The sequence below is a fragment of the Perognathus longimembris genome, chromosome 1, assembly GCF_023159225.1.
Source record: "Perognathus longimembris pacificus isolate PPM17 chromosome 1, ASM2315922v1, whole genome shotgun sequence".
Lineage (NCBI taxonomy): Eukaryota > Metazoa > Chordata > Mammalia > Rodentia > Heteromyidae > Perognathus > Perognathus longimembris.
In genome coordinates, this window is record NC_063161.1 from 4,211,579 (window position 1) to 4,237,904 (window position 26,326).

Below are 26,326 nucleotides of genomic sequence, written 5' to 3' on the forward strand. Positions count from 1 at the left end.
CACACGTGGTGCTCGTCACGGTCTTTGCCTCGGTCCTCCCCGTCAGCACCACCGTGTCACCAGCATTCTGGTCGTGGCCACCATCGCCTTGCTGTTCTCTCCCACCTCACCACCCCCTCTACTCCCCGATGTCGTCCCCCTCCTCTTTGGAGCCCATCCTGTGGGGTGTGGGTGGGTCTGCACAGGGACGGAGCTGGCGCGCAGTGGCTGTCCCCGGCCCGGGCCCCACCCGCCCGCTCTGGGGCTGGGCTCTGCTTGCCTGCCTGCTGCCCCGGGCCAGCAAGTTTGGACCCGGCGGGGGGGGCCTTGGTTCCCCCACAGACGGAGGCTCAGGGGGGGTTGGTCACTTCTGGGGAGCCCCCGCATGGCCTCGTCCGGTGTTCCAAGAGTCGCAGGGCTCTGAGGCCCCGCCCCAGCCTCCCCAGCTCTCCCCGCGGGAGCACGGCGTGCGCGAGGCCCTGCAGTGGCCAGCGGACACGGGTCCTTGTCCCGGCTGCGACGCGGAGGCAGGAATGGCAGGCTGAGCACCGCGGTGCCCTCCAAGGGCCGGGCCAGCGCCTGTGTCCCTCCCACCCCCCCCCCCCGCCGCTGACCTTCATGGATGTGGCCGAAGACGTGCAGGCGCGGCTGGACGCGCCGCTGCACCGTGTTCAGCAGCTCCACGCACCCCACGCGCTGCATCTTCTTGGGGACCCAGTCCAGGAAGCCTGCGCAGGGAGATGACAGCAGTGATGTCAGGGTGGAGGGCCCAGCCCCACGCCTAGCACCCCGGGGGGGTGGCCCGGAGCTGGGTCGTGGACCACAGGCCAGGGGTCCCCACACAGCAGCGCCCACTGACCCTGAGGGGAGGGAGGTTCCCCCTGCAGAGAGAAACAACCGGGGCACCCAGCACCCAGAGCTGGAGGCAGAGCGGGGCTCCCCATGGCCCAGAGCCGAAGCTGGGGGCAGAGCTGGGGGCAGAGCGGGGCTCCCCATGGCCCAGAGCCGAAGCTGGGGGCAGAGCTGGGGGCAGAGCCGGGCTCCCCATGGCCCGGGAGCCAGAGCTCCCTCTGGAAACTTCCTAGGACAAATGGCACAAAACCATGACAGTGATCTCCAGGTACTACAGGCGGCTCACGCAGCCCTGCCTGTGTCCACTCAGCTGTCAGCCCCTGGGGTCCACCAGCCCCGGAGCCACCAGCCCCGGAGCCACCAGCCCCCAGGAGCCACCAGCACAGAGCCCCCAGCCCAGAGCCCCCAGCCCAGAGCCCCCAGCCCCCAGAGCCACCAGCCCCGGAGCCACCAGCCCCCAGAGCCCCCAGCCCAGAGCCCCCAGCCCAGAGCCCCCAGCCCAGAGCCACCAGCCCCGAAGCCACCAGCCCCGAGCCCCCAGCCCAGAGCCCCCAGCCCAGAGCCCCCAGCCCCCAGAGCCACCAGCCCCGAAGCCACCAGCCCCGAGCCCCCAGCCCAGAGCCCCCAGCCCAGAGCCACCAGCCCCCAAAGCCACCAGCCCCAGAGCCACCAGCCCCGGAGCCCCCCATCTGGCGGCCGCCTCCCATGGCTGCACAAATGGAAACTACTTGATTGCTCCCGCGAGCATCGGCTCCCCCCGCCCCTCTGCACTGGCAGAAGGGGGAGCCACGCGCCAGGTGGCACAGCAGGCAGAGGGAAGGGGGGACGGAACGGCAAACGCCCCAGGAAATGGCAAGAAGGCAGACACGGGCTCTAAGTCCCACGTTTGCTGCTCCTGCGCCGCCTCCAGCGCCTCCGCTCGTCCAGCCATCGGGAGAGCACGGAGGGAGGGAGCCGGCCACGCCACTGCCACGGAGCCCACCAGGCACGGACCACGCCGACCGGGAAGGATTTGGCCCACTGTTGGGAGGCTGGGGGGGCGCACTTCCTGGGCGCTAGACGGGGTTGGAAGGGGCGGGACTCAAGACTGGGGATTCAAGGCCACAGAGGTCCGAGGAGAGGGGCGCTGGCGTGGACGGGCGGGGGCTCAGCAGTGGCAGAGGCATGGAAGGAGCTGGAAGGCGGCTTAGATGTGGGATGCCGGGGGGGCACAGGAAACCGGGGGGGCACAGGAAGTGGGTAGCCATTGACCAAGGGCCTCAGCTGGGGCCCAGCAGGGCAGAGGCGGCGGCTCCGTGCCGGGTGGAGGGGCCGGGCGCCGCGCGTGGGGCGGCCCGCAGCTCTTACCCAGGGGCGGCCCGTGGGTGATGAGGATGTCCACGCCGTCGGGGATGAGATTCCACTTCTCCAGCAGCGCCTGGCCTCGCGGGAGGTTGAAGCCCCAGCCGTAGAACCAGGGCTGCCTAGGGGACAAGAGGGGCATTTCAGGGGCCGCCACGGCCCGTGCGCTCAGTGGAGGGCCACGGCCCGCGTGCTCAGTGGAGGGCCACGGCCCGCGTGCTCAGTGGAGGGCCACGGCCCGCGCGCTCAGTGGAGGGCCATGGCCTGCACGCTCACAGTGGAGGGGCAGCCACAGACCCAACAGAAAACGGCCCAGGAGAAGGGAGGACTCCTAGACTGTGCCGGGCGGACCGGAGGCTCAGACCAAGGGAGGGAAGCACTCCAAGGGGAGGCTCACGGCCCCCTCCATCAGCAGCTGCCAACCAGGCTCTCCACCCCCACATACGCTGTGGCCACCACCATCTCCACCGTCTCCACCAAGGGCACCACCATCTCCACCAAAGTCACCACCATCTCCACCATCTCCACCAAGGTCTCCACCATCTCCACCAAGGTCACCACCATCTCCACCAAAGTCTCCACCATCTCCACCAAGGTCACCACCATCTCCACCATCTCCACCAAGGTCTCCACCATCTCCACCATCTCCACCAAGGTCACCACCATCTCCATCAAAGTCTCCACCATCTCCACCAAAGTCTCCACCATCTCCACCAAGGTCTCCACCATCTCCACCAAGGTCTCCACCATCTCCACCATCTCCACCAAGGTCACCACCATCTCCATCAAAGTCTCCACCATCTCCACCAAGGTCACCACCATCTCCACCATCTCCACCAAGGTCTCCACCATCTCCACCATCTCCACCAAGGTCACCACCATCTCCATCAAAGTCTCCACCATCTCCACCAAAGTCTCCACCATCTCCACCAAGGTCACCACCATCTCCACCATCTCCACCAAGGTCACCACCATCTCCACCATCTCCACCAAGGTCTCCACCATCTCCACCATCTCCACCAAGGTCACCACCATCTCCATCAAAGTCTCCACCATCTCCACCAAGGTCACCGCCATCTCCATCAAAGTCTCCACCATCTCCACCAAGGTCACCGCCATCTCCACCAAGGTCTTCACCAAGGTCTCCACCATCTCCACCAAGGTCACCATCGTTACAATGACCCCATCACCACCTCTACCATCACCCTCACCCCACACCATCGCCATCACCACCACCATCATCGTTGCAATGATGCCATCGCCACCCTCTGTCACCCCATCTCCTCCTCCATCGCCCTCGCCATCTCTCCTGTCTCTCTCACCACCTCCCCCCTCCTCACCTCCTCCAGCGGCACCGCCCTCGCCCCTGACCCGGTGCCCTCGGGGGCTGGGCTGGACCCACAGCCCGACCCAGAAGTTGGGGGGCAACAAGGACAGGGTGTGGTCCGCCTTTGGAATGTCTCTGGGCACCCCAAAGCCAGGCAATGGGAAGAGGTCACCACCCAGCTTGCATCTGGAATTGGGGAGCCGGTAGGGTTGGATCCCTGGGGGAAACTTCCAGAAGATGCTTCTGAGCCGCCTTGGGCAGGGCCTTTGCAGGGGGGAGTAGAGGGGTGAGGACTCTTTGGGGGCCTCTAGGGCCTTCAAGCAGCCCCGGGCTAGAGCAGGGGTGCCGAGGGATCCCCAGCAGGTGGCGGTTGCCTGCACCCTGGCCCTTGCGGCCCCCAGCTGAGTGCTGACCCCCAGGAGCTGCCGGTCACCGGGCTGGGAGCCCAGGGGCTGCAAAACCCGGGTTCAAACCCGGCCCCCGAGCCAGCTCCGCCTCCCGCGGCCGAGAGCCGCTGCCTACCCGCCCAGCGCCCGGGCCGTCCACCCGCCCACGTCCAGCCCACACCCGCCACAACCAGCCCATGCCCGCCATGTCCAGCCCACGCCCGTGTGTCCACCCCACCGCCCGGGCCGTCCACCCGCCCACGTCCAGCCCACACCCGCCACATCCAGCCCACCACCCTCCATGTCCAGCCCACCACCTGGACGTCCAGCCCACCACCCAGGCTCTGCACCTGCCCAAGACCACCCCATGTTCGCCACATCCAGCCCACCGCCCGGGCGTCCAGCCCATGGTGCGTGTGAACCCCACGCCCGCGCGCCCAGCCCACGCCCGCATGTCCACCCCACACCCGCCACGTCCAGCCCACCGCCCGGGCGTCCAGCCCATCACCTGGGCGTTTCAGCCCACTGCCCGCCACAGCCACCCCACCGCCCGGGCGTCCAGCCCATGCCCGCGCGTGAATCCCACGCCTGCGCGCCCGGCCCGGCCCGCCCGGCCCCGGGGAAGGGCGGCGCATCCATCCCCAGCGAGGCGGGGAGGGAGACAGCTTGATGTCCCGGTTTCCGTCCTTTCTGTTCTAAAGCAGCCATTGGAATAATTTCCGTACAGAATGATAGTTGCCATGGCGACCAGCGCAAATTTTCCTTTTCTGAAACAGATGTCTCATTTAGTTGAAAATTAGAATGTGAATAAACCCACGGGAGAAATGAATCCCGACTCCACGGCGGCGCGGGCGGCGGGCGGCGCCGTCTCCAGGCGGTTAACCCCTCGCCCGCCGCCCGCGCCCGGCCCGGCCCGGCCCGGCCCTTCATCGCCGCCCCCCGCCCCGCGTGGACTCGGGGTCCTCGCTTCCCACGAGGCGGCGGTGGCGGGGGAGGGCTCGGCCCCACACGGGCCACCCCAGGGCTGCTGGACTAGGCTGGGGTACAGTCCCCCGGCCGGCACCCCCATTTCCTGGGCTAGACGGGGAGGCCCGGGGACCCCGCGGTGAGCCCGCACCCCAAGAGCAGCAGCCCGGCCAGGGCCACGTGGACGGGGCGCGGAGGGACCCGGGGCTGGGAAATCGATGCCATGCGCGGCCACGCCCAGCCCGCCCCCCTCAGCCCCGCCCAGCCCTCCTAGGCCCCGCCCTGCCCCTTCAGCCCCGCCCCCTCAGCCCCACCCTGCCCTCGGCCCCGCCCCCTCGGCTCCGCCCCCTCAGCCCCACCCCGCCCTCATCGGCCCCGCCCCCTCAGCCCCGCCCCCTCAGCCCCACCCTGCCCTCGGCCCCGCCCCCTCAGCCACGCCCTGCCCCCTCAGCCCCGCCCCACCCTCCTCGGCCCTGCCCTCCTCAGCCCCGCCCTCTGCTTGGCCCCGCCCCCTCCTCGGCCCCACACCGCACCGCAAAGCGCGGGATGCGGGCCCCCGGGACCGGGTCCGGAGTCTGGAGGTCGGGAGCCCCGCGAGGATGCCGCCCCGGCACCACGGCCTGACAGCCCCTCCCACAGCCCCCCATGTTCCCCCAGCCCCGTCCCTGCGCCGCTGCCGAGCCCTGGGGTCACCCTCCCCCCCTCCCTCAACAGCCTTGCCTTGACAACCGCCTTCCGCGCCTGCCCCCCCCTCCGGCCTGCAGCAAGGGCCCCCTCCACGCCCCCCCCCCCCCCGCCTTCCTCCAGGCCTGGCACAGCCCAGGCACAGTGGACGGACGAAGGCGGACACGGCCTGGCCCGGAGTGGGGGGGGGGGCAACCGGGCACCTGGAAATTGCAAGCCGGCCGGGGGACGGGCGCCCTGACCCCACCCCACTCCCGCTGCCAGGCCCGCGGCCACTGCTCAAAGCTGAACGTCTCAGCAGGTGTCCATACCCCAAGCCCTGGGAGCTGATGCGGGGAGGAGGAGGGGAGGGGAGGAGGGGAGGAGGGGAGGAGGGGGGAGGGGGGGCACCGAGCTCCCTCCCGGCCTCTTCCTGGCTTCTGGGTTTTTATTTTTTTTATTTATTTATTTTTTTTTTTTTGGCCAGTCCTGGGCCTTGGACTCAGGGCCTGAGCACTGTCCCTGGCTTCTTCCCGCTCAAGGCTAGCACTCTGCCACTTGAGCCACAGCGCCGCTTCTGGCCGTTTTCTGTATATGTGGTGCTGGGGAATCGAACCTAGGGCCTTGTGTATCCGAGGCAGGCACTCTTGCCACTAGGCTATATCCCCAGCCCGGCTTCTGGGTTTTTAAATCAAGGCCGTTTTCAGTTCAATGAGAACAAAAACTATATATATCTCCAAAGCCCCTAAGTGAATGCGGGATGTACAGGAAAGTTGGGGGGAGAGGGGCGAGAGGAAGCCAGGCCCAGGAGACAGGCACCCCGATTCTACAGCCAGATGTGGGGGTCACCTTGATCTTACACGGTCAGATGTAGGGGTGTCTGTTCTGGCAAGGACAGACCTCCAGCTAGGGGGATGAGGATGGGGGGCCCAGCCCTCACCCTGGGGGGAAGGTGGGGCCACAGGGGTCGGGGGGGAGCCCCTGGGAGCCTGGGCAACGAGGAGTTGGGGGACTGGGAAACAGGCACAGAAATTGTGTGCGCAGGGAAACCAGGCCTCCGCCCGCCCTCTAACGCAGGTCACCGTCAGCCGCCTCCGAGCTGGATGGGAGAGGGGTCCCCTCCCAGACCCGCACCCCAGCACCCCAGCAAGGAGACCACCACCCCCAGCCCCAGGCCCCCCTCCGCCAGGCCTGCCTCCGAGCTGCCTTAGAAACCCACCCCCTAGAGCCAGGGGGTTCCGTGGCCGCGTCACCCGAGGTCACAAGGTGGAGGAGCCGCGGTGGCCACGCGCCAGGCCACGCACGAGACTCAGCCTGGGGAACCACGGGCGGAAGCCGGTCTGGGCAGAAGCGTCCATGACATCCTGTCTCTGAAGTAACCAGCAAAGCAAAGAGTCAGGCCGGAGCTGTGGCTCAAGGGCTAGAGCACCAGCCACGCACGCGTGGCTCCCTGAGTTCCAGCCCTGCTGCCTCGCGGAGAAGCGGATGCCAACCTGAACTCGCGCCCCGTGACGCGTCAGTGACACTGGCACAGGTCTCCCGGCCCGGCCCTGCTCCTCCGTCTCTCCCGCCCTGCGGCCCCGCCCTGCCGGGCGCCAGATCCCGCACGTGCAGCAGGCCAGGGGCCCGGAGACGGCCCGGCTCTGACCCCGAGGGCCGTCGGGAGCGGAGGTCACCGTGGGGCCCGTGGGGCCCTGAGCTCAGGCCACGGGACGGCAGGAAGAGCGGCCGCAGCAGCCCGGCCTGAACCCACGGGGCTGGGCCGCAGCCCGGCTCTCCCCACGGCTCAGGCGGCACTGTGGGGGCTCCGCCGGGCACAGGGCTCTCAGGACGGGCGCGGCGGGGCTCCCGGCGCCCCCTACAGGGCGTGCAGGAAGGACGCCCGAGCACGCAGCCCCGCCGGCCTCCGCCCACCTCACAGCCCAGGCCAGGACCGATGCCCACCCACGAGCCTGGAGGGCCGCGCAGCCCCACAGGGGAGGCACCCTGTCCCGGACTGCTACGACCCTGCCACGACTTCCTGCCATGACCCTGCCATGACCCACCACGACCCTGCCACAACCCTGCCACGACTTCCTGCATGACCCTGCCACGACTTCCTGCCATGACCCTGCCATGACCCTGCCACGACTTCCTGCAGAGAGCGGAGCTGAGGCTCGGAGAGGTGAAGCGACCTGCCCTCCTTCATAACAGAACAACGCAGCTCTCACAGGCAGAGGCGGCGCTGGCTACGGCTCATGCAAGCTCGAGCCCACGGCCAGCTCAGGAATCGTACACTCCCCACCACGACTGTCTACCGCCACGTCTCATGATCATGACCGCCGCATTACCACCATTATCACCTCTACCACCACCATCATCACCACCAACACCAGCAACAATACCATCACCACCAGCAACAACACCACCATCACTACCAACACCACCCACCACCACCACCAACACCACCACCACCACCATCACTACCATCACCACCACCACCAACACCACTACCAACACCACCACCACCAACACCACTACCAACACCACCACCACCAACACCACTACCAACACCACCACCATCACCACCACCACCAACACCACTACCAACACCAACACCAACACCACCACCACCAACACCACCACCATCACCACCACCACCACCATCACCACCAGCAATAACACCATTATCACCTCTACCACCACCATCTCCACCACCATCACCACCACCCTGACCGTCCGCCTCATTGCCGCCGCCCTCACTACGCTCTTGATTGCTATCACCGGCCACCATGCAGAACCGTCAGGCCCGCTTCCCCCGACCCCAAGCCGGCAGGGCGAGCGGGTGAGGGGCTGGGTCCCGCGCTCTCGTGCGGTTAATCCCTGCCGGCTCTGCAGCACCAGGGCCCTGGGCATCTGGAGAATTCCACGGGCCTCGCTCGGCCCCGCAGCCCGCGGCCCCGCCCCGCCTTCACGTGACGCGGCCAGGGGGAGCCCGACAGAGTTCTGGAACCTGACCCCGCGCGGCTCTCTGTGCCTCCGTTTCCTCCTCTGTGGAATGGGGGGGACAGCCCTGCCCGTGCGTGAGCCGTGGAGGCCAGGGACGCGGGCGCAGCTCCCGAGGCGGGCCCCGGGCCCCGCACCCCGGTCCCCCCCAGCCGCCCACACTCACCACGGAGAGCCGTAGACCCTGAAGCCGCGCACGGTGACCTCCGAGTCCTGCAGGTAGATGCAGTTGGTGAGCAGCGACTGCACGTTCTCGTAGTTCTCGGGCTTCAGCTTGGACACGGACGGGAAGTAGTAGAAGTCCTGCTTGATGAGGTCGGCCATGAACTCCTGGTCAAAGGTCAGCTCGTGGTTGCCGGCGATCACGATCTTGTACTCGTAGGGCAGGCTGCCTGCACGGGGCACACGCGCACGGAGGCGGCTGCCGGCCGGGCGGGCGGGCTCTGCCGCCCGGGCTCCGCCTACCTGGGGTCCTGGGCCCGTCAGCCCCACCCCAACAGGAATGCCAAGATCTCAGCACTCGGAGCAAACCCGAGCCCCCTCCCCGCCCCCGCCCCCGGCCGCGCCCGTGGGTTCACGGCCGGGCCAGGGCTGAGCTGGCGGAGCCGCGTCCACGGCCCCGTGCAGATCCGGGTCAGAGAAGGCGTCCCGAACGGAATGCCGGGGCGGCCCAGCTCCGCCACGTTCCCACCCCCCGTGCCTCAGTTTCCCCACCCACCCCCACATGATGGACATGCGAGGCCCGCCAGGTACCACACCACGCCCCGAGAGCACACGATCCCGAATGCAGAGGCACAAAAACGTTTCCAAGCTGGGAAATGGCGCATCACGTCCACCCCCCCCCCCCACAGCCCCGCGGTAGGAGCCGGAGACCCGCGTGCCGCCACGCCACGCACAGGCAGATTGTGTCCGGCGCGATGTTTTCATTTCAAATTGGACTTGCCAGCATTAAAGAAAAAAAAATGGAGAGTCTCGGTGGAACCTCATTCTGTTCTCTACTAGTCAATGAGCAGAATGAACAAGATGGCACCCTATTTGGTAACAGGGGTCACATTCCTGCCGGGGTGGGAAGTCCCGGACCCGGGTCTCCCTCAGAAGACAATGGGGCTGTGACACCTGTCCCCGTGGACCCCAGCCCCCGCTGCGTCACACGGAGTCCATGCCACGTGTGTGTGTGTGTGTGTGTGTGTGTGTGTGTGCCCAGTCTTGGGGTTTGAACTCAGGGCCTGGGCACTGTCCTTGGACACGTGGATGAGCAGATGGATGGGAAGGTGATGGGAGGGTGGTGGGTGGATGGATGGATAGATGGACATGTGGATGAGCAGATGGATGGGAAGGTGATGGGAGGGTGGTGGGTGGATGGATGGATGGATGGATGGACATGTGTGAGCAGATGGATGGGAAGGTGATGGGAGGGTGGTGGGTGGATGGATGGATAGATGGACATGTGGATGAGCAGATGGATGGGAAGGTGATGGGAGGGTGGTGGGTGGATGGATGGATAGATGGACATGTGGATGAGCAGATGGATGGGAAGGTGGTGGGTGGATGGATGGATGGACATGTGTGAGCAGATGGATGGGAAGGTGGTGGGTGGATGGGAAGGTGGTGGGTGGATGGGTGGATGGGAAGGTGGTGGGTGGATGGGTGGATGGGAAGGTGGTGGGTGGATGGGTGGATGGGAAGGTGGTGGGTGGATGGATGGATGAATGGATGGATGGACATGTGTGAGCAGATGGATGGGAAGGTGGTGGGTGGATGGGAAGGTGGTGGGTGGATGGGTGGATGGGAAGGTGGTGGGTGGATGGGAAGGTGGTGGGTGGATGGGTGGATGGGAAGGTGGTGGGTGGATGGGTGGATGGGAAGGTGGTGGGTGGATGGATGGATGAATGGATGGATGGACATGTGTGAGCAGATGGATGGGAAGGTGGTAGGTGGATGGGTGGATGGATGGATGAATGGACATGTGGATGAGCAGATGGATGGAAAGGTGGTGGGTGGATGTGTGGGTGGATGGGAAGGTGGTGGGTGGATGGATGGGAAGGTGGTGGGTGGATGGGTGGGTGGATGGGTGGATGGGAAGGTGGTGGGTGGATGGATGGGAAGGTGGTGGGTGGATGGGTGGGAAGGTGGTGGATGGATGGATGGGAAGGTGGTGGGTGGATGGGAAGGTGGTGGGTGGATGGGAAGGTGGTAGGTGGATGGGTGGATGGGTAGGTGGTGGGTGGATGGGAAGGTGGTGGGTGGATGGATGGGAAGGTGGTGGGTGGATGGGTGGATGGGAAAGTGGTGGGTGGATGGGTGGATGGGAAGGTGGTGGGTGGATGGGAAGGTGGTGGGTGGATGGATGGATGGGAAGGTGGTGGGTGGATGGGTGGATGGGAAGGTGGTGGGTGGATGGGTGGATGGGAAGGTGGTGGGTGGATGGATGGATGGGAAGGTGGTGAGTGGATGGGTGGATGGGAAGGTGGTGGGTGGATGGGTGGATGGGAAGGTGGTGGGTGGATGGGAAGGTGGTGGGTGGATGGGTGGATGGGAAGGTGGTGGGTGGATGGGTGGATGGGAAGGTGGTGGGTGGATGGGTGGATGGGAAGGTGGTGGGTGGATGGGAAGGTGGTGGGTGGATGGGTGGATGGGAAGGTGGTGGGTGGATGGGTGGATGGGAAGGTGGTGGGTGGATGGGTGGATGGGTGGATGGGAAGGTGGTGGGTGGATGGGTGGATGGGAAGGTGGTGGGTGGATGGATGGGAAGGTGGTGGGTGGATGGGTGGATGGGAAGGTGGTGGGTGGATGGATGGATGGGAAGGTGGTGGGTGGATGGGTGGGAAGGTGGTAGGTGGATGGATGGATGGGAAGGTGGTAGGTGGATGGGTGGATGGGAAGGTGGTGGGTGGATGGGTGGGAAGGTGTTGGGTGGATGGGTGGATGGGAAGGTGTTGGGTGGATGGGTGGATGGATGGATGGGAAGGTGGTAGGTGGATGGGTGGATGGGAAGGTGGTGGGTGGATGGGTGGATGGGAAGGTGGTGGGTGGATGGGTGGATGGGAAGGTGGTGGGTGGATGGGTGGATGGGAAGGTGGTGGGTGGATGGGTGGATGGGAAGGTGGTGGTGGATGGATGGGAAGGTGGTGGGTGGATGGGTGGATGGGAAGGTGGTGGGTGGATGGGTGGATGGGAAGGTGGTGGTGGATGGGTGGATGGGAAGGTGGTGGGTGGATGGGTGGATGGGAAGGTGGTGGGTGGATGGGTGGATGGGAAGGTGGTGGGTGGATGGATGGATGGGAAGGTGGTGGTGGATGGGTGGATGGACGGTGCATTGGTTGGGTAGGTGCATCCATGGCTGCACGGCTGGACAGATGAGTGGCTGGGTTACACTGATCAACCAACCATTCTTGAGGCAGCTCTGATATTCCACTTTATGCCCAAAGTGGCTCTGGATGCCTCTGGACGCTCCCCCACATTAAAGGGGAGTTTTCACCCGCCTCATCCGCGATGGCTGACAACCTCTGAGCCTCTTCTAACTGAACTGCGTGTGCGTGCGTGTGCGTGCGTGTGCGTGCGCGTGCGTGTACAGGGCAGGGGCAGGGGTGAGGCTAGAAGCTCTGGGACGGGGTGGAGCCCCCTCCCCTCTCCCTCTGCTGCTGCCTCTGCACCCCAGCACTCGCCATCCCAGAGCTCTGACCACAGGGTGGGGAGGACTCCGGGGAGCACTCGCAGGGCCTCCTGCCTCCAAGGTGGGGAGGACTCCGGGGAGCACTCCACAGGTCCTCCTGCCTCCAGGGTGGGGAGGACTCCGGGGAGCACTCCACAGGTCCTCCTGCCTCCAGGGTGGGGAGGACTCCGGGGAGCACTCGCAGGGCCTCCTGCCTCCAGGGTGGGGAGGACTCCGGGGAGCACTCGCAGGGCCTCCTGCCTCCAGGGTGGGGAGGACTCCGGGGAGCACTCGCAGGGCCTCCTGCCTCCAGGGTGGGGAGGACTCCGGGGAGCATTCGCAGGGCCTCCTGCCTCCAGGGTGGGGAGGACTCGGGGGAGCACTCGCAGGGCCTCCTGCCTCCAGGGTGGGGAGGACTCCGGGGAGCACTCGCAGGGCCTCCTGCCTCCAGGGTGGGGAGGACTCCGGGGAGCACTCGCAGGTCCTCCTGCCTCCAGGGTGGGGAGGTCTCCGGGGAGCACTCCACAGGTCCTCCTGCCTCCAGCTGCCATTCGCCTCCCCTGCCTCGGGCAGTGGGTCCCAGGGTGGCCCGGTCGGGCTCCGAGAGGCCGTTCTTTACCCACCTGCCCTCACCAGTCTGAAGGAAGCTGGACTCCATCCAGCCTGCCTCAAGCCCCACCTCCCGGGGCCTCCCACTTGTTCCCGACGCTGAGCCTGCTGGAGACACCCAGCTCCGGGCCCGGGGGGCAGGGACCCGGCCGCAGACCCTGACGGAGGCTCTGCTGGGCGGGACACGGTCCCAGCCAAGAGACCCACAGAGCTTCTGATCATCAGCTGGAGATGAAAACTGAGGCTCACAGAGGGCCTCCGGGGGAGACCCCAGCCTCCAGCGCGGAGAAAGCCAGCGATCAGACATCTGAGGGACAGGAAGGACACTCAGGAAGAATGGCCCGGCTGTTCTGTCCGAAGACTCGCTTTCCCCTCCCGGCTGACCCGAGCCCCTGGCAGGTGCCGGGTCTGGAGTCTAGGCGGGAAGGCGACCAGACTGCTCATCGGCGGAGCTCCAGGAGGGCGGGGGGGAGGGGTGTAAGGCCCCTCTTGCCGTAGACATCTGAACGGATGCGCCCGGCCATCGATGCCATCGGGTGGGTGTGATGCCCTGTGGGTGGGAGCCGGGCCTGCACAGGCCTCTCCCGCCCAGAAGCCCCCACCATGCTCTGGAGATAACTCCCCGCAGGCTCCCCGAGTGCCCTCCCCGCCCTGGGCCGGAGCGACGCAGGCCGCTGCCCCATGAGCGCCTGGCCCCCTGCACGGCTTCCGTGGGCTCCAAGTGCCGCGATCGTTGGGGAAATGGCATCACTGGGGAAATGGCCGTTCACAGCTCGTTGGTAGGAGAGGAGGGGGAATCACGTGACGGTGATGATCTCCGATCGCATTTCCAGCGTCTCTGGCAGCTCTGTGTGGAAACACTTGCCACAGCCTGGGAGATTCGCCATGGCTGCCGCCTGGCGTGGGGCGTGGTCCTGGCGGGCTCGTGAGGGGTGGGCCTGGTGTGGGGCGTGGTCCTGGGTGGGCTCGTGAGGGGTGGGCCTGGTGTGGGGCGTGGTCCTGGTGGGCTCGTGAGGGGTGGGCCTGGTGTGGGGCGTGGTCTCAGGTGGGCTCGTGAGGGGTGGGCCTGGTGTGGGGCGTGGTCTCAGGTGGGCTCGTGAGGGGTGGGCCTGGTGTGGGGCGTGGTCTCAGGTGGGCTCGTGAGGGGTGGGGCCCGGTGTGGGGCGTGGTCCTGGGTGGGCTCGTGAGGGGTGGGGCCTGGTGTGGGGCGTGGTCTCAGGCGGGCTCGTGAGGGGTGGGGCCTGGTGTGGGGCGTGGTCTCAGGTGGGCTCGTGAGGAGTGGGGCCTGGTGTGGGGCGTGGTCTCAGGTGGGCTCGTGAGGGGTGGGGCCTGGTGTGGGGCGTGGTCTCAGGTGGGCTCGTGAGGAGTGGGGCCTGGTGTGGGGCGTGGTCTCAGGTGGGCTCGTGAGGGGTGGGGCCTGGTGTGGGGCGTGGTCTCACAGGCTCGTGAGGGGTGGGGCCTGCTGTGGGGCGTGGTCCTAGCTCCTGAGGGGTGGGGCCTGGTGTGGGGCGTGGTCTCAGGTGGCCTCCTGAGGGGTGGGCCTGGTGTGGCATCTGGGGCCTGGGGCAATCTGCCTGGGCTTCTTTGCCTGACCCCCGGATTGAGCTCGGAAGCCATTGCGCCCACCGCACCCCGTCTGTCCACCGCAGGGGAAAGCCCGCTACACCGCCTCCATCTCTACCGCACCCCGCTGTCCACGCTGTGATCTGTGAACCCCACCACCCCACGTCCACACACGCTGTCCTTCCTCACAGGACAGAGCCAGCCCCGCGCACCAGGGCCTGCCCCCATGCCCCCCTCTGCTCCCCAGCATCCTCGGGTGTAAGTCAACAGTTCCAGCTCTCCACACAGGGGAGCCGGGGTGTCCTGGTGTGCGGGCCTGTGGTGAGGAGCCCCGGCCGGAGGCTGACGCGGGAAGGACGGCGGTGTGGGAGGGTGGTTACCCCACGGTGGCCGTGGGTGGGGGCGGGGGGCAGGGGTGAGGCAGGGACACGGAGCAGGCTCTGCGGCGCTTCCTGGGGAAGCACACACGCAGGCTGAGCCAGCGCCGGGCTGACCAGGCCCAGGCACCTGGAAGGCTCTGGGACAAGGACCGTCCCCAACTGCCAGGGGCTGGCGAGGGCTCGCGGCTCTGGTCTCCTCCGAGAGCCCATACCAGGGTCCCTGGGGATCCTGGCTGTGAGGGGCGGGTGTTCACTGGGGGGCCGTTAGCCCGGCCGAGGCAGAATCCCCACCCCAACCCCGCCCCCACCCAAGGCAGCGGTCGGCGGATACGGAAAGCGCAGTCCGTCCTGGACGCTGGCCATCTTCCCACACTGCACGACCCTGCGGGGACGTCACTGCCACTGTGACCTCCCACCTGGCCCAGCCCTGGGCCCCGGGAAGCCCAGCGGGGAGACTGAGAGGCCTGGTCGCCGTCCTGGGCTCCCAGAGGCCACGCCTGCCACAGCTCGGGCTGAAGACCCGGCAGGAGGAGCAGGCCCCGCCCCGGACACAGGCCCCGCCCCTGACACAGGCCCCGCCCCAGACACAGGCCCCGCCCCTGACACAGGCCCCGCCCCAGACACAGGCCGGCCCCACCCCGGACACAAGCAAGCCCCGCCCCAGACACAAGCAGGCTCCGCCCCGACACAGGCCCCGCCCCAGACACAGGCCCCACCCCGGACACAGGCCCCGCCCCAACACAGGCCCCGCCCCGACACAGGCCCCGCCCCAGACACAGGCCTCGCCCCGGACACAGGCCCTGCCCCTGACACAGGCCCCGCCCCGGACACAGGCTCCACCCCGGACACAGGCCCCGCCCCGACACAGGCCCCGCCCCGGACACAGGCCCGGTCTGGTCACAGGCCCCGCCCCCGCGGGGCTGCTGGAGGCTCTTGGATCCTTCACTCCGGACGGCGGCTCCATCTCAGAAGGCCCCTGGCGGCCCAGGGCTGGTGCTCACGCCTGCAGTCCCAGCTACTCAGGAGGCTGAGCTCTGAGGACCGCAGTTCAAAGCCAGCCGGGGCAGGAACGTCCGTGAGACTCTTATCACCGAGGAACCAGCCAAAAGCAGGAAGTGCAGCTCTGGCTCAGAGTGGTAGCGTGCCCGCCAAGCAAGAGGGTGAGGCCTTGAGTTCCAGCCCTAGCACTGGCACGTGTGCGTGCATGCACACACACACACGAGGGTGCAGCTGTTCACACTCGCAGGCCAGGATACCGTGCATCTCTGTTTGCTGTCCACACCCCATGAGGTCGACAGGAGAGTAACAGAAAGTAGTTCCCCAAGAGCAGAAATAGAAAAAAACACCACAATTTACAAATCTCTACGGAAGCACAAAATATCCAAGTCACCAAAGCAGCCCTGAGCACACCTGAGATGTCAGAATACACTGCAGAGCCATAGTAACAAGAATGGCATGGCACGCACGCACACACATGCGCACACACAGTCTGGAACCCCGGAGGTTCAGGCCTCGAGGGGCCGTGCGGGGGTCTGCAGGGACAGTGTGAGCCCCACAGGGGTGCACGCAAGGCCTCGCCTTCCCTGGCGGGGTCGGGGAGCACTGGAGCGGGCATGGAGGCCTGGCGGTGGTGGGCTCTGCCTGGGGGGACGGAGCAGCCCCCTCGGTGCATCCACCGGGGATGGGGGGAGGGGAGACGGCCGGGACACAAGGAGAAGAGTGGGGGCAGGCCTGGGGGGGACCAGGACTGCTGGGGGGGAGGGACTTCCAGAGAGGGTGTGTGTGTGTGTGTGCGCACGCATGCACGCACATAGTCTGGTTGGTGAACGGACAGTTCTTTCAACGCCGCTGTGACAAGCATCTTGTCACGGGAAGGTGACAATCCTGAGGGGTGGGGTGCCACGAGGAAAGCCTGGCGGTGTCAGCCCGCTCCGCCCACGCCGCGTGGCTCGCCTCGCGCGCTGACCACGGCTGCCGGCTCCGCCCAGACGAGCTCCCGGGCCCCCGGCGGCTCCCGGGCCCCTGCGTGTCCAGCACAGCCAGGAGGGGCGCTTCCCCTCGAGAGGCGTCAGACAGACGAACGGACGCGCGCCGAGCACCGCCGCACCGAAGAACTGCACCCCAACGCCAACACACCGGGGAGGACACGGCCGGCCACGGGACCGGACAGCAGTGACCACGCGGCCAGCCACGAGGACACGGACAGCAGTGACCACGCGGCCAGCCACGAGGACACGGAAAGCAGTGACCACGCGGCTGGCCACGGGACCGGACAGCAGTGACCATGCGGCCAGCCACGGGACCAGACAGCAGTGACCACGCGGCCGGCCACGGAGTATCCATGCGCCAGGGGCATCAAGGAGCACAGAAAACAGCCACCACCACAGCCCCTAAACCCACAGCATCTCCACCAAGGAAGGACCGAGGGAGCACGGCAGAGGGAGCACGGCAGATGGAGGACAGCGCAGAGGGGAAGCATGGCAGAGGGAGCACGGCAGAGAGAGGACAGCACAGAGGGAGGACGGCAGAGGGAGGACAGCGCAGAGGGAGGACAGCAGAGGACGGCAGAGGGAGCACAGCAGAGGAAGCACGGCAGAGGAAGGACCGCGCAGAGGAAGCATGGCAGAGGGAGCACAGCGCAGAGGGAGGACAGCAGAGGGAGCACGGCAGAGGGAGCACGGCAGAGGAAGGACAGTGCAGAGGAAGCACGGCAGAGGGAGCATGGCAGGGGGAGGATGGCAGGGGGAGCACAGCAGGGGGAGGATGGCAGGGGGAGCACAGCAGGGGGAGGATGGCAGGGGGAGCACAGCTCAGGGCGGACAGCAGAGGGAGCACAGCGCAGGCCCACAGCCACAGAGGGGAGCCATGGAGTCTCCCGGGATCACGCACTACACGGGTTCAGTGTCCACCTCCGCCTGCCGAGCCTGTGTCCGCGCAGGGAGGGGCACACCAGCCCCTCGGCATTTCAGGAACCCCAGAACCACAGCGGGGCCACCTCCTGGTGCCCTCTGCCCGGGGCGGGGATGCGGGGGGACCCCGGGCCTCGGGGCTCGCGCCCTCTCCCCAGCGCGGGGCGGTGTCAGCCGCCTTGCGGGGGGCCAGCTTCCCACAAGGTGCTCCCCAGAAGCCAGTGCTCCCCCCAGCAGCGCCCCGCCCATCCCGCGGAGCCAGGGTGTGGGGACTGGCCTCGCCCTCGCCGTGGAAGGCGTCCTCCGCCTGGCCGCCCAGGGAAGGGGAGTGCGCTCAGCTCAGGTCCGCCCCGCCCCACAGGCCACTCCCGGCCCCTCGCCCTGCGGCGGACACGGCCTGGCGGGGGGAGGGGCAGGGGGGGCAGGCAGAGGCCTGGCGGGAGGGGGGAGCAGGCAGAGGCCTGGCAGGGGGTGGGGAGCAGGCAGAGGCCTGGTGGGGGGTGGGGAGCAGGCAGAGGCCTGGGGGGGGGCCAGGAGCAGGCAGAGGCCTGGCGGGGGAGGGGGCCAGAAGCAGGCAGAGGCCTGGCGGGGGGGGGGGCAGGCAGAGGCCTGGCGGGGGGGGGGGGGAGCAGGCAGAGGCCTGGCGGGGTGGGGGGGGGGAGCAGGCACAGGCCTGGCGGGGGGGGGCCGGGAGCAGGCAGAGGCCTGGCGGGGGGGGGAGCAGGCAGAGGCCTGGCGGGGGGGGGGGCCGGGAGCAGGCAGAGGCCTGGCAGGGGGGGAGCAGGCAGAGGCCTGGCGGGGCGGGGGGGGGGGGGAGCAGGCAGAGGCCTGGCATCCGCGTCTGTGTGAGAACACAGCGCTCAGGGCCGGCCGGGCAGAACCCGCCCTTCCGCGGCCCGGCCGGCGCTGTCCCTGGTGCTGAAAGGAGGCGCCGGCGCGGAGGACGGAGCCCTGGAGCCCGGGAGCCCTGGAGCCCAGGAGCCCTGGAGCCCTGGAGCCCGTCCTCCCGCCCGGGCCGCCCTCCTCCTCGTCTGTGCCGCGGGCTGCCTCACTCTGGATGCGATGGGCGGAGGGGGGGACGGCCGTGCCGGGCTGTGCGGTCCAGGCCCCCTGGGGCCATGCTCTTCCCCGTCACCCCGAAGCGCGGCTTGACCGAGTGATGACCTGGAAACTGCCGGGCGTTCTGGGTACCCCAACAATGGCGCCCATCAAGGACGGTTGGCCTTCGCTACTAAAAACTAGTGATAATTTCACCAAGAGCGTAGACCGTGGCGTGAAGCCCCGAGTCTCGTAGACTGTGGGGTGCAGCCTGAGTCTCACAGACCCTGGGGTGCAGCCTGAATCTAGTAGACCGTGGGGTGCAGCCTGAGTCTCACAGACCGTGGGGTGCAGCCTGAGTCTCACAGACCTTGGGGTGCAGCCTGAGTCTCACAGACCCTGGGGTGCAGCCTGAGTCTCACAGACCCTGGGGTGCAGCCTGAATCTAGTAGACCGTGGGGTGCAGCCTGAGTCTCACAGACCGTGGGGTGCAGCCTGAGTCTCGTAGACCTTGGGGTGCAGCCTGAGTCTAGTCGTCCGTGGGGTGCAGCCTGAGAAGCAGCCTGAGGAGCCTGGGGAGCAGACTGAGTCTGCTGCCCGCTGTGATGTGAACCAGGCAGCCCCTCCCTCTTTGCCCCCCGCCAACAGCGATGGGGTTCGGCGACGGGGGACAGCGCAGGGAGCAGCCTCTGGGAGGCCCAGGAGTGGCCACAGCCCCCTGGGGCCGATTCCACGTTCATTACAGTGAAAAGGCACAGAGGTGGCTGCTCTGCCCCTCGCCTTTCACCTTGGACAATGCAAGGTATGGCACACGTCCACCCCTCTGGAACGTTCTAGAAAGTTCTGCTCCTGGGCCTTGTGCCTCAAAGGAAAACTCCCCCACGGTCCTGGGAAGTACAGAGGCGCATGGGGGCGGGGGGGAGCTCAGCAGGCACCTCGAATCCCAGGCCCACCGGAGGCCGCCCCTCAGGACTCCCACATTTCCTCTTGACTTCCAGCTCACGGTGCCGTCCAGGCTGGCCTTGAACTCACAATCCTCCTGCCTGCGGCTGGGATCGCCGGCGCGTGCCAGCCGGTCTGCACGTCAGCCAGACCTTCCCCCCCGGGGAGAAGCCCTCGGGGAGGGGGGCACGGTGACGGAGCCCCTGCCATTGTCTCCCGGCCCCACGAAGAAAGCCAGCAGCAGCAGCGGCCACCAGCCAGCAAGGCACCCCAAGCCGGGAGGGGGGGACTGAGCCAGCGAGCCCAGCACCCCGCCCACAGGCACCGCCAGGAAGCGGGCAGAGCAGATGCGGGCGCCCTCCGGGACGCGGGAAGGTCCCCAGCCCCAGGCGTGGAACCCACACCCGGGACCCGCGGCCGCCTGGCCCGGTGCCAAACCTGCTCCGGGGTGGTGCAGGAGGACGGCGCTGGCTCTCGTTTCCAGGGGGACCGGCTGCCTCCGCCCCCCCCCCCCGGGAGCCAGCGCTGGGCGTTCTACACACGGCAAACGACCCCCAAACTCAGTGACGGAACCACCGCACCCGATGCCGGGAAGGAGCGCGGCCCAGCGCCCCCCCCCCCCAGGCCCGGCGCCCGCGGATCCCGGGGCTCGGCGCACACTCTCGGGGTGAATTATCGAGCACCGGCGGTGGAAGCGATGCTGTACACACCATCAGTGATGACACGGGCAGGGTGGGAACAGGAGAGGAATAAACCCCGGCGCCACGGGACCGGGGGGATGGCGCGGGAGGGGGAGCGGGGGGGGGGAGCCCCAGGCCCTGTTGGAAATCAGACCTGCATAATAAACAATGTAGGCAAAACTAGTACACGAGTATTGATTTTCTTAAATATGCAGAGTTTCCAAAACAGTAGGGGGCGGGGGAAAAAAGGAAGTTTCAATGAACCCCAAAGAAGGTGTGTATGGGGGGGTGGACAGGAAGGTCAGGATGGGTGGCCGGAGCCGACACGCCGTGAGCACCCCGGAAACACTAACCGTGTTGTCGCCCTCGGGCGCCGTGGTAAACCCCCGCTGCCACGGTCCTGGAACGGCCACGGGCCCCGCCCCAGAGGCTCCTCACAGTCAAGTCAGACCGACCGCCAACACGCCCCGGCGTTCTACACCCTCCCTCCAAACGGCCGCACGCTTGCGGTGGGGAGGGGGTTAACCCTGCTGGCATCTCCCCAGCCTCGGGTCCTCAGCTCCTCCCTTTGGCCCCCCAGATCCACTCACTACTCACCCGCTTCCCCCTCTACCCCCAGAGAGAAGCTGCCGCCCGGAGAAGGGGCGGACGCCATGCAGCTCCCTCTCCCATGGGAACTGCGGCCCCCACTCGTAAACCTCCTTAGGAGCCTTCTTCTCCCGTCGGTGACGATCTCCGCAGGGTCCCCTGGGATGGCCGGGACCTGTCCTTTCAGCCTCCAGCCCCATGATTGTTCTTATAAACCACCTCACACACCTTGACACGAGACGGAATCTAGGTAAGTTAGCGGGAAAATCCAACATAGGACGGGGGAGGGCGTAAGCACCCCAAGAGAGCGTAGGACTTTGGGGAGAAAAGCATTCCCTACTCTTGTTAAACATTTGATTATATTTGCTTAAGGCAGACATAATTGCGGATGAGTCTTCTACAAGACAAACTATATTAAATATGTGTATGTATAGACACCCTAGAACATGCTTGAAACACGAGCTCACACACACTCACACACACACACACACACAGAGCAGTGAGCCCCATTTCATTTGCAAAGCCATTCTCTTGTAAATAGATAATTAGCACACAAGCACACCTTTCAAGGGGTTTACGCATTAACATGAAAATACTGTAATTACAGCTGGCCAAAACCACTTGACTACACAACTTAGAATTCTCCATTTTTCATTTTTATTAGAAGTTAATTCTCTCCCTAAAATAGAGTTTGGCTTTGTGAGGGTTGTTTTTTTTTTTTTTTATGAAGAATATAGCAAATGAATGTTTTCAATGAACACTGAGCCTGGGTTCTCTTCATTTGTCCCCAGGGCCTGGCCAGCTTGGAGGCCAGAGACCAAGGTGACAACAAGGCTCAGTCTCCACACAAGCCAGCCTCAGACAGCACCAGAAATGTGCCGTACAGCATCTCCAGGGCCTGGCTCTCATCTGCCACCCCAGCTACTCAGGAAGCTGAGATCTGAGGATCACGGTTCTAAACCAGCCCGGGCAGCAATGTCCGCGAGACCCAATAAAAAAGCCTGAAGTGGCGCTGTAGCCCGAGTGGTAGAGCACCGGCCTGGAGCCAGAAGAGCTCAGGAAGAGAACGCAGACCCTGAGTTCAGGCCCAGAGCCAGCGCAGAAGCGAACTGTCAACCTCGAGCTCGGCCAGAATAATACCGGGCGAGGTTCCGGGGATGTCTAGATACGGCCAGCAGGAAGACGGGCAAAGGAGGCTCTGCGTGAACCATTCCCACCAGCCGCAGCAATCACTGTTAGTTCCTACAGTGCGTGTGTGTGTGTGTGTGTGTGTGTGTGTGTGCAAACACACATGCGCTTTCACATACATAATGCTGGTCGGCTTTTTGACTTGAGGCGGCCACTCCCCAAGGTTTGCCTCTCCCTGTTTCTCTCGCTCTCTTCACAAATACCTTGTTGAATGGCCCTGCGGGTAGCGGGCACCACCCGAGCCTCCGCCCTTTGCCTCCCATCAGCCAAGGCTCCAGACTGAGCCCGGCCCCAGCTCCCTGCCCCCCCCACCTGCAGGACACACACACACACACACACACACACACACACACACACACACACACGCCTCTGTAGAGCTAGGGACAGCCTTAGCATCTTCTCCACTACAGGCTAGGATTCCAGCCAGACCTGGTCTTCCTCCCCACTCTGGTCCCTCCTTCCCCTCCCTTCCTCTCCTCTCCCTCCCCTTCCCTCCCTCCTCCCCTCCCCTGGGCTCCCAGGCTGCCCACACACAATGGACAGTTCACACCAGAGTCTCTCTCAGCTCCTGACCCTTTAGAGCTGACCACTTCACCCCAACAAACCTCCCACCTCAGTCCCCGGCACCCCACCCTGCTGCCCTGCCCCTGGGGTGGTGCGTTGAATGCTTGTCACTGCTTCACCCCGATCCATGGCCCCGCCGGCGAGCCTGGCAGGTCTCCAGAACCGTCCACGGGGTGGGCACACACCTGTGTGCAGACCTTGACTCTCAGTGGTCACCTGGACCAGGGATAAATGGCACTGTGAGCAGCCTCCAGCTGGGCCTCCAACCGGGCCTCCAACCTGGGGCCTCCACCCGGGCCTCCAACCTGGGGCCTCCAACCGGGCCTCCAACCTGGGGCCTCCAACCTGGGGCCTCCAGCCGGGCCTCTAGCCAGGCCTCCAGCCTGGGGCCTCCAGCCTGGGGCCTCCAGCCTGGGGCCTGGACCGGGGCCATAAGCAGAGGCAGATGAAGCCAGAGCCAGAGAAATCACAGTGAAGTGAATTCTCTGCGCGCCCCTCTCTCTTTCTCTCTCTCTCTCTCTCTCTCTCCCCCACCCCTTTCCGGCTCCCAGGTTTAATTAAGGGTTTACTTGCAAAAGACTTAGCTCTATTTAACTAAATCCTCAGACTCCCCCTTTATATTGTCTTATATATCGTTTTATGCAAGGGCGCCAGGAAAAAGTTAATTATAACTTCTAAATACTCCATTACGGGCCCTGGTCCTCCTCGCCGCGAGACTGTGCTCGTGGCAGTGACACTTAATTAACCAGCTCATCCTGCGGTACCCAGCGCCTGCCCCCCTGCCCCCCCAGGCTGGGCAGCGGGGACCCTGTGTGGCCCCTGCCCTGCAGGGCGCGTGGAGGCCCACGGTGGCCCCGCAGGGACAGCAGGGGGGTCAGATGGCAGGGCAGCGAGCTGGGGGGTGGGGCAGGAGCGGGGTCTGTGGGGAGGGCGGGGGGCTGGCGTCTGTGAGGGTCACGCGGGTGGCTTGCCAGGGGCAGGGGGAGGGAGGTGACTGGGTTCCAGGGTGGCCCGCCCCTTCCACCCGCCACGGCCAGGCAGGCAGGAAGTCCACCCAGCACGGCTCCGACCCCCAAGCAGCCACGTGGCACGCACCGTGCTGCTCCAAGTCGCCCGTCCCTCGGAGGGGGCCCCCGGTCCACGCAGTCCACGCACACACCCATCCCGGGTGGGAGAGCCCCCGGTGCCGGGCCGAGCCCCCGGGCCGTCGCCGCCCGCCCTCCCGGGATTCCACACCAGTGCACCCGTCCGCTCAGTCCACATCTTCTCGCTCCGGTCCTGCGGCGTGGACTGGGGGCCCGGCCGCCGCGCCCTTCGCTTTCTCACCGGAGTTCTACCACGGGCGTCACCCTGCCGTTCCCAGCTTTGCCCTGGTTCATTAGAGTCTCGTGCACTTTTCCACCCGGGGCTGGGTTTGAACCAAGATCCTCAGATCCCAGCGGCCTGTGCGCACACCGACATCCCCACCCGCCCAGGCGCCCACGGCCACCGTGCCGGCCTGGCTCCCGGGCGGGCAGCCCGCTTCCCGTGCCCCGAGTCCCAGTGGGGGTCACGGAGCCTGAGGGGGCCCCTCCCGGGCTGGCTGGGCTGCTGAGAACACAAGCTAGCCGAGTACCTACTTTGACTACCTTCTTTCTCCTGTGTGTACTAGTCCTGGGACTTGAACTCGGGGCCTGATGGCTGTCCCCGAGTGTTTTGTGCTCAAGGCCAGGGCTCTCCTGCATGAGCCACATGAGTAGCTAGGATGACAGGTGTGAGCCACCAGTGCTGGCTAAGAACCTTCTAGAAAGTGGCTGGTTCCTGCATTCCTCAAGTGTTCACTGAGTGCTGCCCCTGGGGGTGCTCCCCACCAGAGCGCAGACAGACAGAAGAAAGGTGAGCTGAGCCCCTCGGCGGGTCCCAGGCCCAGCGCCAACCCCACAAACCCCCAAGTCGCAGAGGGTGAACCCCCAGGAGCCCCAGAACGATCCCCCCAGCCCCACCCCAGCCGGCCCCCCGGAGCCCCAGAACAATCCCCCCCAGCCCCACCCCAGCCGGCCCCCCCGGGAGCCCCAGAACGATCCCCCCGGCCCCACCCCAGCCGGCCCCCCCGGGAGCCCCAGAACGATCCCCCCAGCCCCACCCAGCCGGCCCCCCCGGGAGCCCCAGAACGATCCCCCCGGCCCCGCCCCAGCCGACCCCCTGAGCCCAGAACAATCCCCCCCAGCCTGCCCCCCAGGAGCCCCAGAACAATCCCCCCAGCCCCACCCAGCCGGCCCCCCCGGGAGCCCCAGAACGATCCCCCCGGCCCCCCCTCAGCCGCCCCCCCCCCCCGACACCTACCCAGCCACTCGTTGAACTTCTTCACCTCGCTGGGCAGCCCCAGCTCCGTGAAGTCCCCCGCGTGGATGAGCACGTCGCCGTAGGGCATCTGGATGGGGTCCGTCTCGAGTGCGTGTCGGAGACGCAGACGAAGCGCGTGTAGCCCGGCGGCTTGGGGGCGTCGTGAGGCACGGGGTCCACCCTGCCGGGGAAGGTTCCGGTCACCGAGCCGCGGAGCCCCTGAGGGCCCCGCGGGAGGGGTCCCCGGCCCGTGGCAGCTCGCGGGCCGGGTCAGACCCCACAGCGGCCCCGGGGGCCGGGCCTGGACGCCAACCCCCGCGCCGGGCAGGGTCCTCGTGCCCCCCGAGCCTCAGTTTCCCCTCTGCGGCGCCAGGGGCGCAGAGAGCACGGTGAGGGGACGGGGGGGGGGGTCACCGCCCGCCCGCCCCGCTGGCCTCCACCCCCACGCGGCTCCGTCCGTCTGTCCGGGTGCCCGAGGCCCGTCCGTTGATAGGACGGGCCAGGCTTCGTCGGCCCCTCCGTACCCGGTCTCCCCTCGGCGGGGGGGGGGGGGGGGGGGCGCTGCGGCCCCGCGCGCGGGAGGAGCGATGGAGTCGGGGAGGGCAGCCCTGTCCCAGGACTGGGGTCACCCGTGGAGATCGGGGTGAGGAGACCCCAGCCCCGCGGCCGGCACCCCCGGCCTGGTTTGCGTGGGGGTGGGGGTAGGAGATGGAGGTCCCTTCGCAGGCTGGGACACCCCGGAAGGTTCTCAACAGCAGGAGTCCCGGAGGCGGGGGGGGGAGGGGGGACACAGGTGCCGGCTGCCCGGCCCACCCCACACCGCGCCCGCCGCTCCCACGCGGTGACCTCGCCTGCCAACAAGGCAGTGACGCTGCCACCACAGCTCGGGCTCCGACGCATCCCACGCCCGGAGCTGCGTGTAAATCTAACGATGCGGCAAAGCGGACGCGGCCCCGCCACACGCGCACGCTGCTAAAGACGCCCTTCTCGTTACCCCCTCCTCCAGACGCGACACTCGGGGGGAACTTAATCAACACCTCGTGACAGAGGTGGGCGTCCACGTGCCGGAGCGTGAGACCGATGTCACGGGGTGCGGGGGGGGGGGGGTCCGTGACCCCCTTCTGCGGCCAGTAAGCCAAGACAGACTCCCAGAAGGCCGACTGGAGCACATCCCCCCCCCCCCAAGGAAGGCGCCGGGCTGCCCCCCTTCTCCTCAGTCACCCATTCAGGGGCCACAGGGACGAGCCAGGCTTGGTCACCGCAGGCCAGAAACCCATCCAAGATGGCAGACAACAGACATGGCCGAACCTGGTATGGATCCTTCTAGAAGCTCCCGGCAGGAGGCAGTGTCTCCCTCCCAGTCCTTCCCAGCTCTCCTTTGCCCTCTGGGAT

General features: G+C 66.7%; 1 protein-coding gene across 1 annotated transcript in view; it reads right to left on the reverse strand.

The window, feature by feature from the left end:
- The window catches only part of Mpped1 (metallophosphoesterase domain containing 1), a 32,831-nt gene that overhangs the window by 1,254 nt on the left and 5,251 nt on the right, over nt 1-26,326 (reverse strand). The window contains 5 exon segments of the mRNA XM_048354202.1: nt 594-707; nt 2,179-2,294; nt 8,666-8,891; nt 24,935-25,039; nt 25,042-25,115. Coding sequence (XP_048210159.1) covers nt 594-707; nt 2,179-2,294; nt 8,666-8,891; nt 24,935-25,039; nt 25,042-25,115 — 635 coding nt within the window.